General features: G+C 37.2%; 1 protein-coding gene across 1 annotated transcript in view; it reads right to left on the bottom strand.

The window, feature by feature from the left end:
- The window catches only part of LOC124722142, a 126025-nt gene that overhangs the window by 66858 nt on the left and 32799 nt on the right, over positions 1–26368 (bottom strand). Inside the window, exon 2 of the mRNA XM_047247348.1 lies at positions 25063–25172. Within this exon, the coding sequence (XP_047103304.1) occupies positions 25063–25076 (14 nt within the window). The 5' untranslated portion in view covers positions 25077–25172. The remainder of the gene's footprint in view (positions 1–25062; positions 25173–26368) is intronic.

Raw genomic sequence — 26368 nt, 5'->3', positions numbered from 1 at the left:
CTTATGAAAAATTTTTTCTAGGATTTTAGAAAATGTAGATAGCAAGGCAATAGGTCTATAATTGGCTATGTCTTCTTTCTTACCCTTTTTGAACAGTGGTTTTAGTTTCACTGTCTTTAAGCAGGAAGGAAAGACTCCATTTGTTAATGAACTGTTGAAAATGTGGGCTAATGGTATTGCAATGAGGTCCCCCACATTTTTAATGACATAATCTGGAATCTCATCCACACCTGTTGAAAATTTTGTTTTTAACTCTCTTATTGATAGTATAATTTCCTTAGGGTTGGTTGGAGTAAGAAATAGGGAGTTGCAGTTTCTATTTTGATTGGATGGTGTTGTAGCAGGATTTTTATTTGAAGATTTTATGTCAGATAGTAATTTTTCACTAATATTTGCAAAGTATGTATTAAAAGCATTGGCTACTTCTTCTGGATTTGTAATTTTTTTGCCATCTTGGATTACCTGGAGATTTACATTTTGGGAGGTCTCGTTTCCTACTTGTTCTCTGACTATCTTCCACATGGCTTTCATTTTGTTCCTGGCCATTTTTATATGGTGATCATTTGTTGTTTTTTTAGATTGTTTTATGACTTTGTGAAGCACTCTCTTATAATTCTTGAAATGCACCAGAAACTCTTCTGTAACATTTTGTGTTTCTGAGATTTCATAAAGTCTCCTCTTTTCAGCACATGATATTTTAATGCCTTTCGTCAGCCATGTAACATTTCTTTTTTTAGTTTTTAATGTTTGGTTTTTAACTGTAAAAGAAATATTGAAATAATGGGAGAATATTTCCATGAACATGTCAAACTTTTTACATGCGTCCTCATAGTTGTCTATATAATTCCATGTTTCTTTTTTCAGTAAGTGCCTGAAGTGTTCTAGGTTGTGCTTGCTAAAATTTCTACCTTTTCTTGTCATTTGTTGTTCAGTATTTCCTGCAGTGTCTACTGGGAATTCAATAAACTGTGCATAATGATCACTGAAACCTGTATTCATATTTCCAGATTTGTATAAATATTTATCTGTATTTATTAGTATCTGATCTATAGCACTGCTTGACGATTTGGTGACTCTGGTGGGGGATTTGATAGTTGTATGTATGTTGTAGGTTTTTAATAAGGCCTCAAGGTTTAATCTGTCTTTTGAGTTCTTGTTGAAATCTATATTAAAATCACCACATATGATGGTTGTTTTACTAACTATTTTTATACTGTTAAGTGCCTTCTCAAGATTTTCAACGAAAGTAGTTACGTTTCCATCTGGGCTTCTATATATGCAAATAACAATTATATTTAAATTTGTCAGTTCTGTAGCAGAAATTTCAAAGTTTTGCTCTTCCCCTAGCTGGTTAGTGAACTTTAAATTTTCGTGTTTGACGTCCTCTCTAACATATATGCATGTTCCTCCATGCATGGAGGTTTTCCTACAAAAAAAGATGAAAGGGTAAAGCCCTCTATCCTTGTGTGATGTAACGTATTTTCGGATAACCAGTGCTCACTAACACTTATAACAGACACTTCTTTTAGTTCATCTGATAACAATATTTCTATCTCTCTAACTTTATTTGATAAGGATTGTACATTTTGGTGCAGGAGCATAAATTTCGACGATGACTTATATACTAGGTTGTTTTGGCCTACCTTATGTTCGACAGCTGCACATGACATATCATTTTTAACACTTTTACAATTGAAGTTTTCTTTCCAGAGCGATGTTTTAGAAGATGAAATCAACATTTCTCTGGAATCACTTGCCATAAAAAACGTTGTGGTTCTTTCCTGTTTCGTGTTGGGCGAGTTGACTTGTAGTGCGATGGCGTTTCTGCTGTAATTTTTGGAGTTGTAATTTGAGGAACCGCAACCAGGCTAGATGGGGATCCTCTTCTTGCCGCTCCAACACTTCCTGAAGTCATTGGAGTAATATTCTCTTCATTTGAAATTGGTGATTCCGTTGCTGCTGCTGCTGCAATTGGAGGCTGCACTAAGCCTGGCTGATTTCGGTTTAATTGTTCCATGATTGCATCGCACAGTGCTACTTTCCCTTTCTTGTTTCTGTGCAATCCATGGGTAGTGAAATTCTCTCTTTTTTGACTGTCTGCATTAATATATGTCACATTGCTGAAGAGCTTACATATTTTCTCGAACTTTCGGTTAGTTGCTTCGATTTCTGCATTCACACACGATGTTTTGATGAGATCATGTCTCATAGGGATGCTTATTACGAAAACTTTCATGTCCATAACTTTTGCCAATGTTTCCCTTAAAGATCGCAAAGCGAATTTTGCCTCGTTCTTGTAGACATCGATTGCGCCAGCTAAAATAATGCAAGAGTTACAACTTCCATGGTTACTGTGTGTGTCAATATGCTGAGTAACTTCTCGCAGTGGAGCACCTGGCTTCACAAATCCAATAACACTTTCATTTATTAGTTTTTCGTTCATGATCTTTGCCAGTCCTTTTCCATGACTATCAGAAAATAAATAAATAATGCCAGCATCTTGTTTTTTGGTTGACTGTTTTCGTTTGTTGTTTTCGGTTCCGAAACTTTCGTTTGTATATCTGCTTCACTTTGTCTGTTCATTTTTTCTGTTAGCACACTGAATCTGTTTTTGCACACGATATTAGAATCAGTCAATAACTTTCTTTGAGAATTTGACAGTTTACTTTTCACTATCGGTATGTTTGGAAGTTCGCGATTTCGAGGAAAGTTTGATCTGTTTTCATGCTTTTCCGCTACCATGCTATAGTTGCTTGTTTGCACACGTTTTTGTTTACTTTCAGTTCCTTGCAACAGTTTTTCTTCAGATGGCTGTATTCCATGATTTACTACACTCGATTTTTGCACACTGTTTTTTTGTATTAAAGTTACACTGCTTCTTTGAGATATATCTTCCTGGATAGAGTTTTCTTCGGTCACTGGTTCCCATTTTCCTGTGGAGGCCGTGTCTTCTTGCTTCCCGTATTTTCCCGATTGAAGTTCTTTTATATCCTGTTTTAGAGTACCGATTATGAATTGTAGACTTTTTATACGTTCATTTAGCTTTGATATCTCGTCCTTACAACTCATACACGATTTCTTTTTTCCATCGAATTTTACTTTTTTTTGCGGAACTACACGATTTACTTTAACACTAGCCGCCATCTTGCACTACACATAATAACTGAATGAAATTGGTAAATGTCTTTATGTTTGTTAATATAACATTCTTCAGGATTTGGATGACAAGTGTTAATATCTTTTAATAAATATTCGAAATCTGCATAAATTACAAAAGGTATGCTTAATGAATGATTATAATTTTGAAATTCAATTTTCTGACATGTATAACTCATATCTATTTTTACTTCTTTGTGTTCTTCACAATTGTATTCATGAATCTCTAATTTTACCTGTGAATGGAAATATCTTAAACATCGATCACAAAGCTAAATTCTTCGATTGTGTTCACTTGTTTGTGAACTAATTAATCTAGAAAGATTTCTTATCTAACAATAATGTTAATTATTTTCTTCTCGAATTAAATGAAGATTAACAGGTTTTTCTGGTTTATTTTGTGTATGGTAAAGAGGATTACAATAATTTTTTCTTCTTCATTGCTTTCATATCCATAAACATCAACTGAAGTATTTTATTTCTTTTCAAATTTTGTAATATCTGTTAAGCGAACAGGTAGAATAATTTTCGATTTTTCAAAAATTTCATCTAATTCTAATCAAATATTTTTATCATTATTAATGGCCTCTACCTGATAATTTGCTGGATATTTAGATGATTTTATTGTAGAAAAATATTTATGATGTACATTTTTTACATTAATTACAGCTTTCTTGTCTATAATTACTTTTTGCAAATCCATATAATAAGAACCAGAAGCTGGACTGTGTTAGTTAACATTTAATTCTAAACTATCTTTATAAAATAAAGGCTGACCAGTTTCTTTCATCTGCATTTCTTCTATTTCGGTTAATAGTTTATCTGTTAATTTTTGATATTAATCTCCCAAATCAGTTGTTCTTAATATAAATGATTAGTTGTTTTAAACTTAAACTCTTGTACTTTATCTTGATTTTTAAAATTACAAAAATATCATGTTACATTTAATTGTACTTCTATGTATTAAAGTATTCTTTACTTTGGTGATTATTTCTTCTTCAACTGGATTAAAAAATTCCTGTGGTTCAACAATATTATCAATTCCACAAGTTATTATTCTTGATTGCACAATATTATTTCTATAAATTCGTTTGGTTGGTTTGATGAAATCTTAATCATCTAGAAAATTGGAACCTAGTTAATTTTTTGGATCATGTTTTTGATTAATTTCTTGATATTCTTCTATTAGCAGCTTTTGAAAATAATTTTCATTATCATTATTTTGTACTCAGGTTTATTGATAAGATCAATTAATGGTTGTTTATTAAGGTCAGAATAATTTTTAATTTTTTTTTTTGTTTAACAGATTTTACAATGATCACTTAACGGTTCCTTACCCAAATTGTTATCATCATTAATTTTACCTTCAGATTTGTTGATAAGATCGATTAATTGTCTTTTTCTAAGTTTACAATAATTTTTTATTTTTTTCGTTTTAAATATCTGATGAAGTTCTTTTAACGAATTTTTGTTCAGCTCATTATTGTTATCATTGTTCTTAATATTGTCATCAAGATTTACAATAAGATCATTAAATTTTTGTTTATTAAGCTTGGAATAGTTGTTTAAATTTTCTGTTTTACAAATTGATCGAAGTTCTTTTACAGTCTTATATTTTAGTTCTCACTTCTTCATGTCTTTCTTATTAAAATAATCAGTAATTACTGTCAGATCATCTCTAGTTACATTTGAGTAACCATTTTCTTCCCAAAAATTTTCTAAATCTCTGTAACTCAATCCATACTTTATTTTACTATAATTTTCCAAGCTTTTAAATTACTCAACTTTCTTGTTCATTTTATTTAGGTTGTAATTATATAGAATGAAATTTGATATTTATCTTATTAAGACGATTACATTTATAATGTAGCTTTGAGTTTCTTAATCGAAATTTCGGTTGATGATATAACTAGCTAAGATTTGTTTGATGCTATTTGCAAAGAGAAACATTTATTAGGTTGCTACTTTTTAAATAAACCAGACTTTGTTTTTTTCAGTATGGGCAAATGAAGTTTGAAGCTTCTTATTTATAAGGAACAAAATTTATTACATTTTTTAAATTTTTAAATGAATAATGAGAATTTAGTTTCTCAGGATAGGTAAATGATGTTTGATGATTCTTTCTGTAAAGAATAAAATTTATTATATTTGCAAATCTTTTAAATGAGCAAATGAGAATTCGTTTTTTTCGATATAGATAAATAAGGTTTGATGATTGTTATTTAGATCCCTAGGAAACAATTGGCAAGAATGGGGGAAAGAAATACAGTAGAGGAAGAATGGGTAGCTTCGAGATACAAAATAGTGAAGGTATGGTAGCAGAGGATCAAGTAGGTAAAAAGACGAGGGGTAGTAGAAATCCATGGGTAACAGAAGAGATGTTGAATTTAACTGATGAAAGGAGAAAATATAAATATGCATTAAATGAAACAGGCAAAAAGAAATGGAAACGTCTGAAAAATGAGATTCATAGGAAGTGCAAAATGGCTAAGCAGAAATGGCTAGAGGACAAATGTAAGGATGCAGAGGCGCATATCACTAAGGGTAAGATACTGCCTACAGGAGAACTGAAGAGACCTTTCGAGAAAAAAGAATCACTCGCATGGATATCAAGAGCTCAGATGGAAACCCAGTTCTAAGCAAAGAAGGGAAATCAGAAAGGGGGAAGGAGTATATAGAGAGTCTATACAAGGGTGATGTTCTTGAGGACAATGTTATAGAAATGGAAGAGGATGTAGATGAAGATGAAATAGTAGATATGATACTGTGTGTGAGCCTAACAAAACTCTACCATCTAGTGAGCAAGATGTATGAGACAGGCGAAATAGCTTCAGACTTCAAGAAGAATATAATAATTCCAATCCCAAAGAAAGTAGATGTTGACAGATGTGGAAATGACCAAACTATCAGTTTAATAAACCACGGCTGCAAAATACTAACACAAATTCTTTACAGACAAATGGAAAAACTGGTAGAAGCCGACCTTGGGGAAGATCATTTTGGATTCTGTAGCAATGTTGGAACACGTGAGGTAATACTGACCCTACGACTTATCTTAGAAAATAGATTAAGGAAAGGCAAACCTACGTTTCTAGCACTTCTACACTTAGAGAAAGCTTTTGGCAATGTTGACTGGAATACTCTCTTTCAAATTCTGAAGGTGGCAGGGTAAAATACAGGGAGCAAAAGGTTATTAACAATTTGTACAAGAACCAGATGGCATTTATAAGAGGGGCATGAAAGGGAAGCAGTGGTTGGGAAAGGAGTTAGACAGGGATGTAGCCTATTCCCGATGTTATTCAATCTGTATATTGAGCAAGCAGTAAAGGAAACAAAAGAAAAATCCGGGGTAGGAAATAAAAACTTTGAGGCTTGCCGATGACATTGTAATTCTGACAAAGACAGCAAAGGACCTGGAAGAGCAGTTGAACAGAATGGACAGTGTCATGAAAGGGGGATATAAGGTGGACATCAACAAAAGCATAACGAGGATGATGGAATGTAGTCGAATTAAATCGGGTGAAGCTGCTGGAATTAGATTAGGAAATGAGACGTATAAAGTAGTAAATGAGGTTTGCTATTTAGGGAGCAAAATAACTAATGATGGTTGAAGTAGAGAGGATATAAAATGTAGACTGGCAAAGGTAAGGAAAGTGATTTTGAAGAAGAGAAATTTGTTAACATTGAGTATAAATTTAAGTGTCTGGAAGTAGTTTCTGAAAGTTTTATATGGAGTGTAGGCATGTATGGAAGTGAAACTTGGACATTAAATAGTTTAGACAAGAAGAGAACAGAAGCTTTTGAAATGTGGTGCTACAGGAGAATGCTGAAGATTAGATGGGTAGATTCCATAACTAATGAGGAGGTATTGAATAGAATTGGAGAGAAGAGAAAATGTGGCACAACTTGAGTAGAAGTAGGGATCGGTTGGTAGGGCATATTCTGAGGCATCAAGGGACCACCAATTTAGTAATGGAGGGCAGCATGGAGGGTAAAATTCATAGAGGGAGAACAAGAGATGAATACACTAAACAGATTCAAAAGGATGTAGGTTGCATTAGGTACTGGGAGATTAAGAAGCAAGCTTGCACAGGATAGAGTAGCAAGGAGAGATGCATCAAATCAGTCCCTGGACTGAAGGCCACAACAACAACAACATTTATAAAAAATAAACTGTGAGATTTGTAAATTTTTCAATGAGAATTTTGTTTTGTGTGTATAGATAAATTTTTTGGTTGGTTTAAAAGGGGGTGGGGGGAATGGTCCAAACTGCTTGGTCATCAGTTACTGATAAATTTTTTGGTTTGGAAATTCTGTGAAATTAGAATTTTGATTTATAAACTGGAATCTTTATTCCAAAATGTTCTTTGGTCCAGAACTCTCATCAATATACTAATTCCACGTTTTATAGTTCTCCAATTAGATGAGAGCAGGACAGTGTGGGTCTCATCAGTAGTATATACTACTAAATTCTGCCTTTGAGGTATGTTCCACAATTCTTGTATATATACGCTTTTCCAGAATCTTTGAAAAAGCAGTTAGAATGGAAATTGGTTTTTAATTTGTGACTTCAGTTTTGTCACCTTTCTTATTAGGTACGCCACTTATTCCTGATAGGTCTGCTTACTGTAATGGGTTTTGGTGGTTCACAGTGTCAAAGGCTTTTGACAAGTCACAAAATAATTTTATTGTTACCATTTTGTCATTAATTGAATCCAGAACTTCTTTTGCAAAAGCATAGATTGCTCGTTCGGTTGGCAGACATTTTCGGAAACCATATAGAATTTTACTGAGAATGTTACATTTATCTGTATGTTCCACAAGTCTTTTATATATATGCTTTTCCAGAATTTTTTAAAAAGTAGTTAGAAGGGAAACTGATTTTTAATTTGTGGCTTCAGTTTTGTCACCTTTCTTGAAAAGGGATTTTACAGCAGCACATTTGAGTGTGTTAGGCAACGTTCCTTGTTGTAAGGTTACATTGAAAATGTGACTAAGTACATCACTTATATAAGCACAGCTCTGTTTCAGTAAATTATTAGAGATATTATCTAATCCAGTGGAATACATATTCCTTAGAAAGATGATTGTTCTTTTAATTTCAGATGCTTTGCCAGGTGTAATATGAATTTTACCTGTATGTTTGGGTAGAGTCTTTTGCATATGACACAGTCTATCTGTTCTGAATCTGACAAGTAGTGGTTGTTGAAAATATTGACTACGCTTTCAGAATCATGTACTAGAGTTCCTTCATGTTCAGATCTTCAAAAGTTCTTATGGACTTCCCTGTCTCCCTTCTAACGATATTCCAGATGGTCTTCATTTTGTTATGAGATTTATCAATTTCCTTCTTATAATAACAATGCTTTTGATTGTTGTATTACCTCCTTTAGTATCTTACAGCACATTTTATAATAGCCAGTTCATTGTGCCCTTAGTCATTGTAACTGCAATGTAATGTTCCCTCATTGTTTTACATGATTGTTTAATTCCCATTGTGACCCAAGGTTTGTTTGGTAATGTACCAATATTGCTTCTAACAAACATGTTTTGGGAATACCTTTTCAGAGGTGGCTGAGAAATCATTTATGAATATATTAAATTTAGCATTAACCTCAGCCACCCTGTATATTGGGCTCTAGCCCAACTGTTGCAGTTTTTGTGTAAAGATGTCCACTCTAGACATTGACCTAATGGATTTCCAGATGGGGATTAATTTCTTGAGAGGTGTACTGTCATACAGTGTGAGGAGTTGTCCATCATGGTTACACAACCCATTCAGGGGTGACAGTGAAGCTGTGGTACCTGCTTAATTCTATAAATACATTGTCTATCAAAGCCTAACTCTAAGGTGTGATACTAGTGGGAAAATCAACTGCAGTAAGATTATATGAATTCATCAGTTGTTGGAGCTCTACTTTGTTGTTGGTTTCAGTTAAAAAGTCTACATCAAAACCCCCAAATAATAGTTTCACTATTTTTAGTAAATAAATCAGAACTATAATTCTTTTTGAACAAAAAACAAAAACAACCTAAAATTAGTTCCATGTGCTCTGTAAATTACCACGACTCTTACTGGGGAGTTATCTACATTAATTTCTATTGCACACGCTCCAAATAGTTGTTCTAAACAGTATTTCCTTACATTTATAGCTCTAAACAAAACATTATTTTCAACGAAAATAGCTACACCACCCCTTTCCTAGTTCTCCCTAGAACAGTAGCATGCAATATTGTAGTCAGACTCTAAATGTAATAAATTAATGCCAGTTGTGATACATTATTTAAGAAAATATAATATTTGAGCATTGTTTATACAATTTCTCTCATTTATATTAACTGCTAGCTGATCTGCTTTGCTGATAATACTCTAATATTTTCATGAAAGATAAACCGGTTAGACTTGATTGAAGAAGTGGCACTTGTCTTGGGTGCTTTTTGTTCTTTGTATCTGTAGTTTAGTTAAAAATTCTTTCACACGAGATGGGCGCACACTTTCCACCTTCTTACTATTCTTTGTGCAGTCTGCTTTGCTGTTGTGTTTACTTCTGTTGGTGCTGGAACTCCTTTTTCTTCTTCTCCTTCTTCTTCTTCTTCTTCTGCAGGTGATGTTATGCCTAAGAGGTTCTTGGTGTATTTTTAGGTGCTGATACATGGTGATCATGAAGTGGTGAAGCTATTTTTGAAGCTCGCAAAATCTGTGCTTCATTCACCTCTGTTCTTATTGGCTTGAACCATTTCGTGACTTGCATTTGTTTTACTGTTTAATTGTTACTTTCTGACCTACTGGGCTTAAACCACTTTGTAATTGGCAACTGATTGATGGCTTTACTGTTTGCTGCTCACCAAACACTTTGTGGTTAGGCATTTGATTGCCACTTGTCCTAATATCTTCATTGTCCCGTGAAATACAAATAAATATTTTATCAGCAAGTATGCCCTTTCCTGGTGCATTTAAATGAAGTCCATGAGCTGTATAGAAACTCCATTCCAAAATGTCTATGTCTATAACACCGATATTCTGGAAATTAGTATATATTTTGGTGAAACTCTTTTTTGCAACACTAATTTCACAGTTCATGCATGACCAACTAGCCATTCAGTAAATCATGATGTTGTGGGTCATTCACAATGAGTACATTTGTATGAATTAAATTATTTAAGCACTTTATTTGTTCTGTGCTAGACTTGTAAATCTAACTTCGATAAAAGCCATTACAGCCTCCCAGCAATATAATGAAATTGTCCTAAGTCAAACTAGTTACATACTTCACTTAATTTTGTTAGAAACTTTAAACATTGTTATTGACTGATGTCCAGCAACCACATGTTTACTTAATTACAGAATGTATGTATAGCCACTTCGGCTGCACAAATTTGTCAAATTGACCATGGTTTTGGCAGCACTAAAATGGTCTTCATCAGAATTAGTGGCTCTATCTTGAAAAAAGCTTTTGTTGCGTAATTGCAGCTGTTTATTAAGAATGAGACCACCCTGCATTCTAATTTAGACCACCATAGTTCTGTCAAAACCATGGTCAATCTGACAAGAATTTTATGCAGCCAAAGTGGCTATACATACATTCTGTAATTAAGTTAACCCATGGTTGCTGGACATCAGCCAATAACAATGTTTAAAGTTTCATGATTCCCACCTGCCGAGGTCTCTAAGGCTGTGACGATATACATAGACTTGAAAATGAAAATTCTGAATTCTTCCGATAGGCTGAACATCTAAGAAGAGCTAGAGATTTTTAAATACCTATCTCACTCTTAACAAACAGTTGCAATTACGCAACAAACACTTTTACCAAGGTATAGAGCTGCTAATTCTAATGAACACTGCCTTAGTATTGTTGAAACAATGGTCAATTTGACAACAATTTTGTGCCACTGAGGTGGCTATACATACATTCTGTAATTAATTTTGTTAGGTTTGCTAGTTCACACAATGGAGCTCCAGGCTTCAAGAATTCAGATCCCTTGAAATTGTATTTTTCCTTTACCACTGCGGATATTCCCAGTCGTGAGTATTCCCAGACACACATATTTTTTTGTATTTTATAATTTTCGCACTCAGGGGATCGACTAGCAATGGTCTGTTTAGTTTTTGTGATTGATTTCCCAACTTTCCGATTTCAGCTGGTGTGATCATTGAATCTTTAGCAGTGAACACATAAAAGTTTTTATGCACTCGAGTTTACTGTTTTTATGCACCAAAGTTTCAGTGTTTTTGCACACAGAAGTTTCCTGTTATTTTGAGATTGTATTTCCTGGGTGCTGTTTTCTTCCTTGTTCCACTTGTCTGCTGAGGCCGAATTTTCTTGGTTCATCAGTGCCTCACCTTTCCTGCATTGAAGTTTCTTTATGTGCAGTTTCAGGGCACCGACTATAAATTGTAAACTGGAAATACGTTCATTTAGCTTTGAAATTTCCTCATATATATCCTATTGAATTTCTATAACATTGCCTTCAAGTTTACCTCCCTTGCCCAGACCTTTTATACACTCCTTTCACCTTTCAACTTTCTCTTATTTACTTAGTACTAGTTTTCCATCTAAGCTCTTGATATTCACATGGCTGCTTATCTTTTCCCCAGAGGTGTCTTTAATTTTCCTGTAGGTGGCATGTTTCTTTCCTCTAGCAAAACTGCTTCTAAATCCTTACATTTGTCCTCTCACCATTCCTGAGTAGCCATTTTACACATCCTGTCAGTCTCATGTTTTAGACATTTGTATTCCCTTTCACCTGCTTCATTTGCTGCATTTTTATATTTTTCCCTTTCATTAGTTAAATTCATTATCTCCTGTTTTACACAAGGATTTATAGTTGGCCTTGTCTTTTTACTTATTTGATTCTCAGCTGCCTTCACTGTTTCATCTCTCAAAGCTACCCATTCATCTTCTGCTGTATTCCTTTCCCCAGTTCTAGTTTCTTAACTCTCCCTCTGAAAATCTCAATAACCTGTGGTGATTTCTACTTTTCCAAATCCTATCCCCTTAATTTCCTATCTTTTTGCAATTTCTTTAATCTACAGTTCATAATCAATAAATTGTGGTCTGAATCTACATCTATCCCTTAAAATGTCTTACAATTTGAAATCTGGTTCCAAAATCTATGTCTTACCATTATACAAGATGAAAAAAAAGTGCCACATTTGGTGGTCGCCATGTGAGTCCTCATCCTAATTCAACACAAAAGTGTATCTAGCAAAATCCAATTCCACCAATAGGTTTTATAGAAATGTGATTTAAAAATTGAGGCAAAGCTGTAACTAGATGCAGCATGGCCAAGAACAGGTAGCATGAACTCTACACTGTGCCAAAGCTGTCCCATTAGATCTGTAAGATGAGGCAATGCTGTGAGGAATGATATGTAGACTCACCAATGTTCGAGTTGCACTCATGCCAAACACTTTTTCCAGTTACAGCAGAAATCTGCATCCACCGTGTGTTATCTTGTGTATTTCTTTCTGTTACTATTAAATTTATTTAAACATTAACACACACGATGACCTTCTTACAGACATAAACGACCAATTTGTTTTGTATGTGACACAAATAAAGCCAATAGAAATAACTGGATACAGTAACACTGTCTGTATCCAGTGCGGCACAAAAAATTATGTACACAAACTACACTAGAGTGCACATTCTGTATGATTGATGCCCAGGATTATCTTCACACAGCCAGTATGTACATGTATGGGCAACATTCACTTGAGAGAAGATGCTCAAAGTGACCATCTTGCATTTTCAAACACCTTGCCACTTCCTGGATCATACTTTCTGGACCCTATGCAACATAACTGCATCCACCACTGCGAAAGTAGTACGTACACAAGCTGCTAGGTCATGTGCATCCATGGATGCAATTACAAACTGGCTCCTGTAAATGTCGCCACACATAAAACTCTAGTGGATTAACGTCCGGGGAACATGGAGGCCAGAACATTGGACCTCTACAACCAATTCATTTCTGTGGAAATGCCTCATCTAAATATATATGGACATTCATTCAAAACTGCAGCAGTGTACCATCATTCTGAGACAATGGCTGTTGCTGAGCACCAAGTGGACATTTTCTAATGCATCATACAAAGCATTGCAAAGAGATGGGTGATAATGGGGCACATTGAACTTGTCTAGCAATAGGTAAGAGCCCAAAAGCTCTCTCCTCATGGTTCCAGCCTGCAGGTATATGCCAAAGTATGGCTGAAAGCTGTACTCGTGTGGGACATGTGGGTTGTGTTTCAACAAATAATGGCTGTTGTGGAGGTTGAAAATAACCTTCACATGCGAAGCTAGATTCATCAGTCTATATCACCTTATTTATAAAATGTTTATTATCTCCTACTTCATGCAAAAGCCATTCACAAAAATTGTACTCACTGAACATGATCTTCTGACCACTGATGTTCTGTTAATGTGTAATGATATGGATGTAATTCTTTGTTGTGCAACACTTCTACAATCAGTCTTTCAGATATTTTGAACTGCCTTGCAAAATCATGGGTACTTCACTGAGGTGAATGGTTTCAAGAATTGCTTCCTCTGTTTGTGGAAGATGCCTAGTCCTTGGATGACCTCTGCCCTTTACTAGTGGATCAAGACTACCAGTTAGCCATAGGTGTTTCTCCTGGTGACAAACAACATTCTTTTTGGGATGGCACCTTTGAGGGTATTGTGCAGAATACACATGAGCAACAGCAGCAGCTTGGTTATCAGATGCACCCAGCACCAAAAGCACATGGACATATTCATTGTGTGCATAGTCTATCAGGAAGTTGCCCTACATGACCTTGATAGGACCAGTTAATGTTGAGCTCTGTGTGGTTAGTAGACATGTGCATACAGTTTAATGGAGCCCACTGTCATGACAAATGACAAAATGATGTCCTGCTTATAAACGAAGAGAACTAGGGAATGAGCAGGTAAAAATTAAAAAAGAAACCTGACATTTATTTTAACGTGGGTTTTGATGGAGTGGGGATTTTCCAATATGACCATTTCATGAGTGTACTGTGAGTAACAGGAATCCGGTAAAACATCAAATCTCTGATACTGCTACAGCCGGAAAAAGATCCTGCAAGAACTGGACCAAGAATGATTGAAGAGAATCATTTAACATGACAGAAGTGCAACCCTTCTGCAAATTGCTGCAGGTTTCAATGCTGGGCCACCAATAAGCATCAGCATGCGAACCATTCAATGAAATATCATCGATATGGAATTTTGGAGTCAAAGACCCTCTCGTGTACCCTTGATGACAACATGACACAAAGCTTTAAGCCTCGCCAGGGCCCATCAACACCAACATTGTGCTGGTGACTGGAAACATGCTGACTGGTCAGATGAATCTCATTTCAAATTCTATTGAGCTGATGGATGTGTATATACAAGTATGGAAACAACCTCATGAATCCATGGACCCTACATGTCAGCAGGGGACTGTTCAAGCTGGTGGAGGCTCTGTAATGGTGTGGGGCTTGTGCAGCTGGAGTGATATGGGACCCCTGATACAGCAAGATATGACTCTGACAGATGACACATACGTAAGCATTCTGTCTGATCACCTGCATCCAGTCATGTCCATTATGCATTCCAATGGACTTGGGAAATTACAGTAGGGCAATGGAACACCCCACGTGTCCAGAATTGCTCCAGAGTGGCTCCAGGAATTCTATTCTGAGTTTAAACACTTCTGCTGGCCATCAAACTCCCCAGGGATGAACATTATTTAGCATATCTGGGATGCCTTGCAACGTGCTGTTCAGAAGAGATCCCCACCCCCTCGTACTCTTACATATTTATGGACATCCCCGCAGGATTCATGGTGTCAGTTCCCTCCAGAACTACTTCAGACATTACTTCAGTCCATGCCACATTGTGTTGTGGCACTTCCGCGTGCTCTCAGAAGCTTTACACAACATTAGGCATGTGTACCAGCTCCTTAGGTCTTCAGTGTAAATATAGCCTGCTCAGTTGATACTCCTTTCTGAAATACAAACGTTTTATAACTGATAATGTTTTCTGTGACAACTATTTATAGATTCTTTTGAACATGATTTTGTCAAAAATTTATGAAAACAGTGGCATTAATGAGATGAGTCTACAAATCTTTACCAATACTTTATCATTTTATTTCCATTGTGAAGAGATTCATTAGATAAGCAACTTATGAGGATCAACCAAACAATATTTGATTATTTTACTACTGATTTTCCCAAAGCTTTTAAACATTTACTTTTAAGAGAGTTGGTTACACTGAAAACTTGTTTTGGATATGCAAGATGTAGATGAATTTTATTAAACTTATTTTGAAATGCTGCTCGTAGAATTTGTAGGTTATCTGCTAAGAAAGTGTTCAGATCTAAATCTTATACTTCTGACTAAAACAAGTTATTAAAAGGGTCAATAGTTTTTGTAGTTTAAGTGCTCCATGCTTTATATTCCTCGAAAGACATTTCCTCATTTTTCTAATTCATTTCTGTGTTCCAAACAGTTCTTGTTATTGGAAGAGCTTTTTTTAAACACATGTATTTTTATGCTCTGATGGCTTTGCTCACAGTTGTACAACAAAGTTTGAAACATAGGTTTTTACTGTCGTAATCTATGTCCCTTCACTTCACATAAAGTCGTCTCTTAGTTTTTAAAAAGTTATTGGTTCTTGAAGAGTTTAACCTCATAACACAAATCTCTTTTTTAAGACAACAGTTTTCAAGGAACCTATGATTAAGTTACAGATTACATTATATTTTTCTCTAACACCAAGTACACCATTGACCTTATGACGACCGATCAATGAAAGAGTGTAGGCCATTGGGTGGTACCATGGGCACATGCCACAGTAAGGAAAGTATGTAAGTGGGGCAGAGCTGAACAGGGAGTGATTCTAGTGAAATGGGGAAATTCACTGACATAAATGGCTTTGTCAAATGGCAGATTATTATGGGCCACCACCTGGGCATGAGCATATCAGAAATGGAGAAGCTATAAAACTGAAACCACAAGTAGGTAAAGATGTTGGATATCCATCCATCAGTCAATCATAGTATACATAAATATACTAATTTACTGTTTTGTACATCCAGAAAGGTGACAGTTATTATAATGGTAAATATAGCTGAATGTAAATATTTTGCAGGTCTACCATGCTGAGTGCTTAGCCATAATGTTTTTTCCAGTTTCAGCTTTCATCAGTATACATGCATAAGAACTTAGAACTTTCTAACCTGTTTATTATTTTCTGTTGGGTCAAGACATTAACAGGAATTGCAAGGTTTTCGAGAGTACAGAACTGTATTTTTTTTTTATTTTTATTTTTTTGGAAAAAATGCCAATTATCTTTAATTTGTTAGTAGCTTTAATAAAAGTATCATCTTCTATTTTCTCAGATAAGGCTTTTTTACAATGCTTGACAATAATGCTTGTAGAATCTCTAAAAAGTATTAATTCCATCCCTGATTAATATGAGTAAGAAAAAGTAATGGGGCCCTGATCACACTCTATGGAATGCTCATTTTGATCTCTTTCTGCGCAAACAATGTGGTACCCCTCCCCCACCGCTTCCCCTTTATATTGCTCTAACATCATAGTGTACCTCTCTGTACCCTCTTTCTTCACTAGGAGTTAAATACCTTCTATAAGTCATACAAGACACTAATCAATGATACTTTATTCTGTACAATTCACCTTATGTTCTCAGTGAATGTACAAATAGATGCCCATATCGAGTAGCATAGCAGAAATATCAGTTGTGATTGACTAAGTATCCCACTGCTACACAGGTGGTGTGTTGGTGTTGTTTGGGGAAAAGAGACCAAACAGTGAGGTCATCAGTCTCATTGGATTAGGGAAGGACAGGGAAGGAAATTGGCTGTGCCCTTTCAAAAGAACCATCCCAGGATTTGCCTGGAGCAATTTAAGAAATCACGGAAAACCTAAATCAGGATGGCCGGACACGGGATTGAACCGTTGTCCTCCCAAATTCGAGTCCAAAGTGCTAACCACTGCACCACCTCGCTCAGTACACAGGTGGTAACAACACTAAAGAACATTACTTATGAGACAAATTTATAAAATGATGTTTAGTATTCCTGCCTATAGACATCGTGATGAGGCAGATGAGATGGTACAGGTGTCACAGCAAAATAGTGCAAAAACCTTCCACGGAGGAGGCATGTAATGTGTATTATGGGTAGACCCACTGCTGGAGGTGTTTACCTGCTGGCAGCAGAAGGCAAGGTGGGCCAGTGATTATCCAGAGTTCAACCACAATGGACCTCGTCTTGCACTTCATGCTGTGTGCTGTTGCTGAGTGCTTAGCCATTAGCCATTATCCATTAGCCATCCACACCTGTCTCTACATGGCTTCAGACTATCTGTTTCATGTATATTAAAGTGCATGGCAAATTTCTTTGTTTCTCAGGAGGTTCTGATCGCTGGCTGTTATTGAGCCACTGCTAGCCTGTGAAGTATCCACACTGACCCTGTCAAGTAACAGCATTTCATGCCTATGCAGATACTAAAGTGGCAATGAAGTATGTTCTTACACATGTGACACCCCTATTTTTATCCTTTGCCCCTTTTCTTTTTGTTAACTTGGGCCACCACAGTCCTGTAACTTCTGAAATGCTGACAGGAACAGTTGTGCCTGCAGAAGGAGCGACAGCTGCAGCAGCAGCAACAGGAGCAGGAGTAGGTGCTGATAAACCAGAATGCAGACTTGCTTAGTGCTCTTACAGTTCCCTTGAAGTTTTCTACACTGCTCCTACCACCTGCTGTTTGTCAGTTTGATGGGTCGACAGAAAGCTGGAAGAGTTACCTGCACCAGTTCATACCACATTATCAGGTAACATGTATCGTTCATCCCTTTGATAGGGCTGCCTTGTTGTTGTCCAGCAGCACGGGTTTGTACCAAGTTGTCCAAAATTTGGAGCTCTTTGTTGCGCTAAAGAAACTTCCCTTTGATGAGTTCTGTCAGTTACTTACACGGTATTTGAGACATCAAACCTGTGTGGTGGTGGCACTGTTGCAGTTTAACCAGCACAACAAGCACCCTGGACAGTAATATGTGGTCTAGATAGCCGATCTGCAGGACATTTCACATAAGTGTCATTCTCAATGCCCAAATGAGCTTTCTCTTATTCAGACTCACTAATTCAAGACATGATCATCTGGTTAGCTCCTGATCTAAAAGTTCAGACTAGGTCATTGACTATGTCCAACCCTTCTTTAGCCAATGTTGCCCAAATTGCAGAATCGCATGAGCATACAGAGGCAGTGAGGGACATCTTTTCTGATAATTAGCAGGTGGAGCAATTAGGTAGCATGGTAAACAGTCCCCAGCGACCTGTGTGACCTCCCAGGTGGCCTCACCTCTGACCAAGTCAGCACTTGTTGCCGCCATTGGTGATTCAGGTGCATTGGCATTGCTGCACTGCCGATCCTTGTCCTTGTGGGCTCAGCAGGTCTAGGCTGCTAACACCATCATAATTCCACATGCAGCATTTCTTGTGTCATCAGTGCCATTCTCCTCCTGCTTGTTGCGTGAGCCAGCAAGCCTGCCCCAATTGTCATTTGTTGCGTGTTCACCAAGACTGCTTGAATGTATATGGTCATCCATCAGATAGGCCATTTGGTATCTGTTTCTGACTGTAAGTGGGCCATGAGAGACACTGGATGCCCCAGTGTTTTCACTGCACTCTGCCCGCACAGGTCACCCCTACATATTTTGCTGACATTGGTAGTGGACAGGTAACTGGTCAAATTTCAGGCAAACACAGGAATGATGGTTAACCTCATTAATTTAGATACATAGAAGCTCTTGGTGTGCCTGGAGTCGCAATAGCCTCTTTATCAGGTTGTGCCTTATAGTAAACAGCGCATTCCTTTGTGAGGGCTCCTCTCCATTTCTGAGAATCTGGAATGGTAACTTACATTGTTAGTTGTCTTTGGATTAGACACTTTTTCTATTTTTGGGTTCCAGATCACTGAAAAAGTAAATATAGTGTCTCAATCTGTGCCTTTTCAAGATCTGAACTCCTTACTGTAATCATACAGCCAGCAGAAAGTTTTGAGGTACAAATTTCTCTTAAGCTGTCAGTGGTACACAAATCCTGTCATTCCTTCTCACTTCCTTTTCCATGTATGACAAGATATAGGCAGGGTTGGCAGGATCAAGGTGTCATTTCTCCTATTTTGTTGGGTCAGTGGGCCACCCCTTAGGTGGTGATTCATATTCGCAAAAGCACTTTGCATCTTTGCTGTGATTTTAAACTGATGATCAATGCACAATGTGTCACTGATTTGTATCTCATTCTGTGGCAGGCAGAATTATTGGCAAAGTTGTCACCAATATTTTCCCTGCATCAGCTTGTAAGATGCCTACCTGCAGTTGCCATTGGACACATTTTCTTGGACTTTCCTGGTCCTGTACATCTGGCTTTTCCAGTTTATTTGCTTGCCTTTTGGAACCTCATCTGCACCTGGACTTAATCAATACTATTTGGAACAACTGATTTAGGACATTCCCTGTTGCGTTAGTTACCTTGACTGATGATACCTGGGTAATATGCCCTACTTGGGAAGAACACCCACAAAACCTGCAATAAATTTTCCAATGCCTCCTGGAGAATGGAATTTGTTGCAAACTGGAAAAGTGCTGATTTTCTTCCTAAATGTGCTCTTTTTGAGTCATGTGCTTAGTAAAGATGGTGTCATTCCTGTGGATGACTGCATCAAAGTCATCATGAACCTGCCACCAAACAAGAACCTGAAGGAGTTCCCATCTTTTTTGGGTAAGATTTTGTATTATTCTCAGTTCACTCCATGAGGTGTGCACATCTGCCAACCTCTTAACCGGCTTCACCAGAAAGGTGTTAAGTTTGTCTGGGCTGCAGATTGTCAATGGGATTTTCAGTCTCTCAAGCAGTTGTCGTGTAGAGCGCCATTAATATCGATATTTGTTAAGTGTATAAGTGTGCTATCTTTGAGGAGAGGGCTTTGGGAAGATGTTGGCCGCTAACGGCAGTTAGCCTCCGGATTTGGTTCTGTGTAGAACCAAAGTGCTAATAAATCTGTGTCTGAGGGAATTCTAGTTGTTTACCTACAACTATATCCTATACCCTCACTGGTGACCCCATTTTTTGTGTAATATGCGTCCGAGTTACCACCCGAATGTTATTTATGCGCCTACCGCGTCGGGTTTCTTCGCGATCACGAGGGCCGTTGTTCAGCTTCAGGCAATGGCCTCTCAGCACTCACCGCCGCCCGGATTTCAGCAACATCGCACCAGCACTCCTGCCGTCATAGTGGACATGCCGCAAGACTCTTCGGAATCCTTCAGCCCAAACATGCAGTGGAATTCATCGAGTGCCGCCAGTTTCTTCCAACCGCCAACGGTCGTGGACCCTGGCTTTGTTAGCCTAGACCTTTCCACGTGTTCTCCACAGAGTGTTGTTTGGAACATTCCTACTCCTGTGTCGAACGCACAATTCAACACAGTTCGTGGCGCCGAGCGAAGTTTTGCTACTTTGGAAAATCCAGTAGTAAATTCAAACTCGAATCAGTTCCTGCCATGTGTGTATCCTCAATGCTCGCCAAACAGCAAATATCACACCGAGTGTGCATCCTTGTGGACATGTGTGGGATCCTTGTGTTGCTTCTAATCAAGTCAACAATTCTGTGCTGGACAGTAATTACCCCGACATCTACAACCAGCCCCACCACTCACGGTCGAATGAATACAGTGTGCATAACGGACATTCACCGGCGTTTTTAAGTACTTGTGGCTTCTCTCCGAGCTACCATGTCAATGAGAATGCACATTTTGACTACGATCCTCACACTGTTCGAGCGTCCGTCGCTTCTCAGCTGAATTTCGTGATACCCGCATTACGGGACGCCAATAATTTGGACTCGCTATCTTCTGCATGCTCTACTTCCGTCCGAAGAAATAGCCGCACCTCCTTAGTGACTTTAAACCCGCTCACCAGGAGTTCTGGTTTAAACTGGTTGAGCAAACATTCAATTTCTGTGCTTTGGACAATGACACATGCTTTGCCTGCCTCATGAACCATCTTCACGACCGCGTCGATTTAATTTACGATCTGGTCAAAGCACCCCCGTAGCAGGGAAGTATGCTGTGGTGAAATAGATGATACTGGAGCTTGCCTCGAAAACCAGGAGAGAAAATGTGCGACAGCTCATCTACGAAGAGTGTCTCGGCAACAGGTCTCCTTCCCAGCTGTGGCGGTGCATCTGTCTTCTCGTCGATGAGCGCCGCTTTAAATTGAGCACAAGTGCTGCGTGTGGGAATATACATGCCTTTGTTAGGCCTTCTGGCAAGGTGATTCTCCGCCCACCTGCTGACTAAGTGCTATACCTCCACTCCAGGACGGGACGTCGTCTTCAACCACCAGCATATTGCTTGCTGACTTCGCCGTTGACCGCTTCCACCGCCTGACGCGGAAGAACTGTACGTTACCTTCTAAACTTCTCACCCCCCCCCCCCCCCCCCATTCGTAGGGACGTACTCCATACTGTGCAGGCGGGGGGGAAAGGGGGGGGGGGGAGGAAGGGGCGGGGCTATGTGGCATAGAGCACAATAAATATTGATATTTGTTCAGTGTGTCAGTGTGCTATCTTTGAGGAGAGGGCTTTGGGAAGATGTTGGCCGCTAACGGCAGTTAGCCTACGGACTTGGTTCTGTGTAGAAGCGAAGTGCTAATAAATCTGTTCCCTCACAGTGCTTGTCTCTGTATCTCTGCCTGGCTTCCTTTACACCAGATAAACCTTTTAACCCTGGCCTGTGATGTCTAGCAGTGTGGTATTATCACAGAAAAAAGTGCTGATGGCTTGCACTAGATTTTCTTCTAAAATCATTTTTGTCAATGTTACTGCTAATGCCCAAAAAACATGTGTATTAGTTAATGACAACAAATCAGAATTGTAGTTAATAAGTTGCAACATCATTGTGGAGGCTGCAGCATTAGTACCAGAAGCAACAATGGAGGCACAAGGTGCATCATGACTAGTACATCTGAATATGGATTTGTCAGAGCTGCTATCATACAAAGCAGAGTGTGCGACACATTGTCCATTCGTGGCAAAGCTGATCTAGATCAGTAGGCAGTTTTTGATATGGTTATTAAAAACAGTAAAAACCACAATGCAGACTCACTGTCCAAGATTTTGGTCATTAAGAGACTCAGTTTTCTACAATTTGTTCTGCTCATTATGAGAGGTGACTGCTGAGCAAAGTTTGTAGTTACCATGACATTTTTTACCATTGCAGATGACGGTTCCAAAACACATGCACATATGTTGACAGTACTGTCACAACTGTTCCCCCCTCTCCCTTTTCCATGGTCTTCAATTTGGTGGTCGAGAGATGCCACTATTTTCAACAGGACAATGCTCATCCACATGTGGAACATTTCTGTATGAGTTGTCTTTGTGATATTGAGATACTCCCATGGTCAGCAAGGCCCCCAAATCTGTCTCCGAAACAACACATGTAGGACCAGCTCGAATGTCAACTCTGCCCCAGTGCCAGTATCCAGAATATCGAGGACTAGTTACAACAGTTGTAATCCAGGTTATCTTAGGAGAGGATACAAAGGTATTATAACAACATTCCCAATCAAATCAGTGCATGCCTAGAGGTCAGTAGGGGTGCAACATCATTCTGTTAAGGGGGCTCATACAGCCAAGTTCTTTGTAAATTTGATTTGATATTGCAGTCACTGAAATAACATCGCATACCCTCTCAACCTGTGGAGTTTCACTTTATTTCCTTCTTCCCTTCTGGATGTTCCACTTTTTTGATCAGGAAGTGTAAATAAAATAAATAATAAATAAATAAAATGTTCATTTCCATGCATTAAAATGTCAAGATGCTCATTAAAGATATTTTTATGTGAAAATTTATGAAAATTAGATTTTTTTCAAATGAATGGGCATAGCTGTTACATGTTATGTTGTATGTTTATTGGTGAAAGAGAACAGAGGGGACGGAAGAGTCATCTTGCGAGATCAGCAAGAATCTGTACCAGGAACATTGCCCGATGTTGACACAATTATGTGCTAGCTGCAAAAAATGAATTTGAGCTACCTGCTAAAATTGAAGGTCATCATTGTAACAGCTGTAATACAGAACCAAAGCATTGTAACTTTGGCTGTTTTAGGACTTTCGTGAGACTGTTCATTAGAATTTTGCCTGGGTCAGCACATCAGTCATAGTGGTAAATGAGGAGCTCTACTAGTATGTTACAATGTGGTAATGTATGTGATAGACCATATTCTGAATCTCTGAAGTTGATATTGGTGTTTAAGTCTAATTTCTAAAATATTTTGGAAAATAATAGTGAGAGAGTTGGACAGTGATTGGTAATCAAAAACGTGTACGATTTGTCCCAATTTTTGTTTGTTCCTATTGAATAGGAAGTGTAGATTGGAAAACCTTAGATCATTAGTGGGATTTTAAGATTTTTTATGTGAGTCAACACCACACCAATCAGTGTACTATGCTTTAATTCGTCCAGTATCGTTGTGTGTTCATTTTACATGTAGTTAGAGAGATAACAATAATAATTAACAACTCAATAGCAATAATCTAACAACAGAAGAAGAAACTAACTCAGGAAAAAATGTCTTTACCATCACTAAATAGCTAGGGTCATATGAGAAAGTTATTTTGACCATTTGTGCAGTTTCAGTATCAAACTATTTTTTTGAATGTGGCAAAGCTTTTTCGCAAAATTTGATCAAGTGATATCAATAATTCATAGCAGTCAGATGCAGGTAAGAGTTTAAAATAAATCAAATACTATATGATAGCACAGACACAAAAATATTTGTCAGGCACATAGCAGAACATTAAGCATTATTATGATCCAAAGTCGTATAAAGTGAAATTCAAATTAAAAATAGAAATCTTGTCTGTAATAATAATCGAATTTACCTGTGGTGATACACTTTTGAATACATTGGTTACTTTGAGAATGTATTACCTTTGGTATATCTAATCAATAAAATAATAAAGAATGACTGATATAATCCACTGGTAGTCAGCAGTTGTCACTCAATGGCTGTAAGTTTAATGATTGTGGAATACGAAGTTCTTAGGAAACTATGATTTTAACTGATCATGATTATGTGAATCCCCATGGGCATATCAGATACCAACTTCTAAAATATACAGGGAAAAATATCACAATGGTTGGAGCAATATATTTAATATTAGCGGTCACTATCATATTATGAAGCCTGCTTAGTATCAAAAAACCCAATATCTGATAATATGACGTGGTAACATCATTCATGAAATCTGAGGAAGTGATTTCTTCTAATATACACTAGTTATGAAAGAATTTTCCAATTCTTGGGACTATAGCAGGCATCATACATCCTGAAGATAACCTACTTTATTTTTTCAGATGACACATGAATGATTTGGAAGACTAAAATAACATGCACTGTCACTTTAAAGGCAGCACTACATGGACCATTGGGCACAAATTTGCTGGATCTCATCAGAAACATATGCTTATGTGTTTTCCCTGCATAGCAATGATATATCAGAAGTAAGGCACCACAAATTGAAGACACCACAAATAAATGACTAAAACTGTGAGCTACATGACACATCCCCAAGACTTTCTTGTGCAGAATGTCTTACATAGTGAAATGTTAATGAAAATGTTTTACGCACAGAGCATTAGCTTGTACTCATTCTGTTATAAGCATAGAGTAGCAGAGAGAAGGTGTGGAAAGAAATAGTAGAATAAGTGCATCACAGAGTCACACTATTTTGAACAGTGGTTATCACTTTTTTGGAAAAAATTATAATTACTAGTCTCATTAAATCGAAGTTGCAGCAATCTAAATATCAATAACATACCTTAAACCATCCATCTCTTTTAGAGCAGTTGGAAGGGTCACTAGAAAATTATCATCCAACAGGCAGAATGCAAGGTCAAGTCCCACCACTTGTTTTGGTACATTCTGAAGCTGTCAAAACAAAATAAACACTTAAATTAAAATTTGTAAGATCACTAACACAGCATCATTTTAATGTTTTTTTAATTATTGTCACCTGCAGTGTTACTACTTGAAACATTACACTGCAAAATCCTACATGCAATACAAACAATGGAATGATTAATGACAGCCACTCAAAATACAGTGGAGGACTTAAGCAGTGAATAAGTGTGTGATCAAAGCTTCAACAAAGTAGTTCAGATTAAAAACTTGTACTCTTCTTTGAGCGCACATATACCCACAGCAACACTGTCCAGGTTCTGCAGCTTGAATGGGATGACTGGTTGTCTCTGGTGGAAGAATGAAGAAGAGATGAAGAAAAGGAGACTGAAATGGAGAAAGGGGAGGGGGGTTTGGATTGGAGGAGAACAGGACAGATGTGTGGCATCAGAGATAGTTCACTACAGTGTAGATTTGTGTTACACACAAGTATAAGGACACAGGATTATAAAGGAGGTTCAGAAAGACCACTAAGAGAATGGTGTAGATTGATTAGATATAAAAACAACACTTTGAGGACAAAAATAAAGGAATTGCTACTGCAGTACATCTTTTTCCTGGTAATGAACACTTGAAGGCAAACTTACATTAACTATGGCCTCCATCCCTCCCTCAAATGATTTTAAGTTTAAAAAAACTGTTCCTTATATGTATTATGTACAGAGTGGTCAACAGTGCATATAATTTGTTTTTATGTTTTAAATTTGCTCGTAGTGCAATGTTCTAGTTGCCCTATATCTCGAACAGCTGTTACACTGTTAGATGCACTGGCCAAATAAAGAAATAACATAAATGTATTTATTTCTGTCATATTCTATGAATGTATTAGCATGTATCATTTCTATTTTTTAAACTGTTTTTTTTTTATATTTTTGTATATTGGCACAGCTGATGTAAGTTTTCTCATTTCTATATTGCAAAGCAGCTGTTGTTTTGGCACAGTGAGTATGCAGAATTTTGTTGTCTATCTTCTGTTTTCACTTACTTGCTGCTTAAGGTAAATGGTACTTTTTCATGTCATAAGCATTTTTTTGTTGTTGCAAATACTGTATCTTTACAGAATCATTTTTATCCAGTATTTAGAATTTTATTGCCATCAGCCATCTATCTTTGTGGAAACACAAGATTTCTGGCTTTCAATAAATAAATAAAAAAGAAAAAAAACT

Source organism: Schistocerca piceifrons, chromosome X (assembly GCF_021461385.2).
Source record: "Schistocerca piceifrons isolate TAMUIC-IGC-003096 chromosome X, iqSchPice1.1, whole genome shotgun sequence".
In the NCBI taxonomy this organism is placed as follows: Eukaryota; Metazoa; Arthropoda; class Insecta; order Orthoptera; family Acrididae; genus Schistocerca; species Schistocerca piceifrons.
This window is presented reverse-complemented; position numbering and strand designations above follow the sequence as displayed.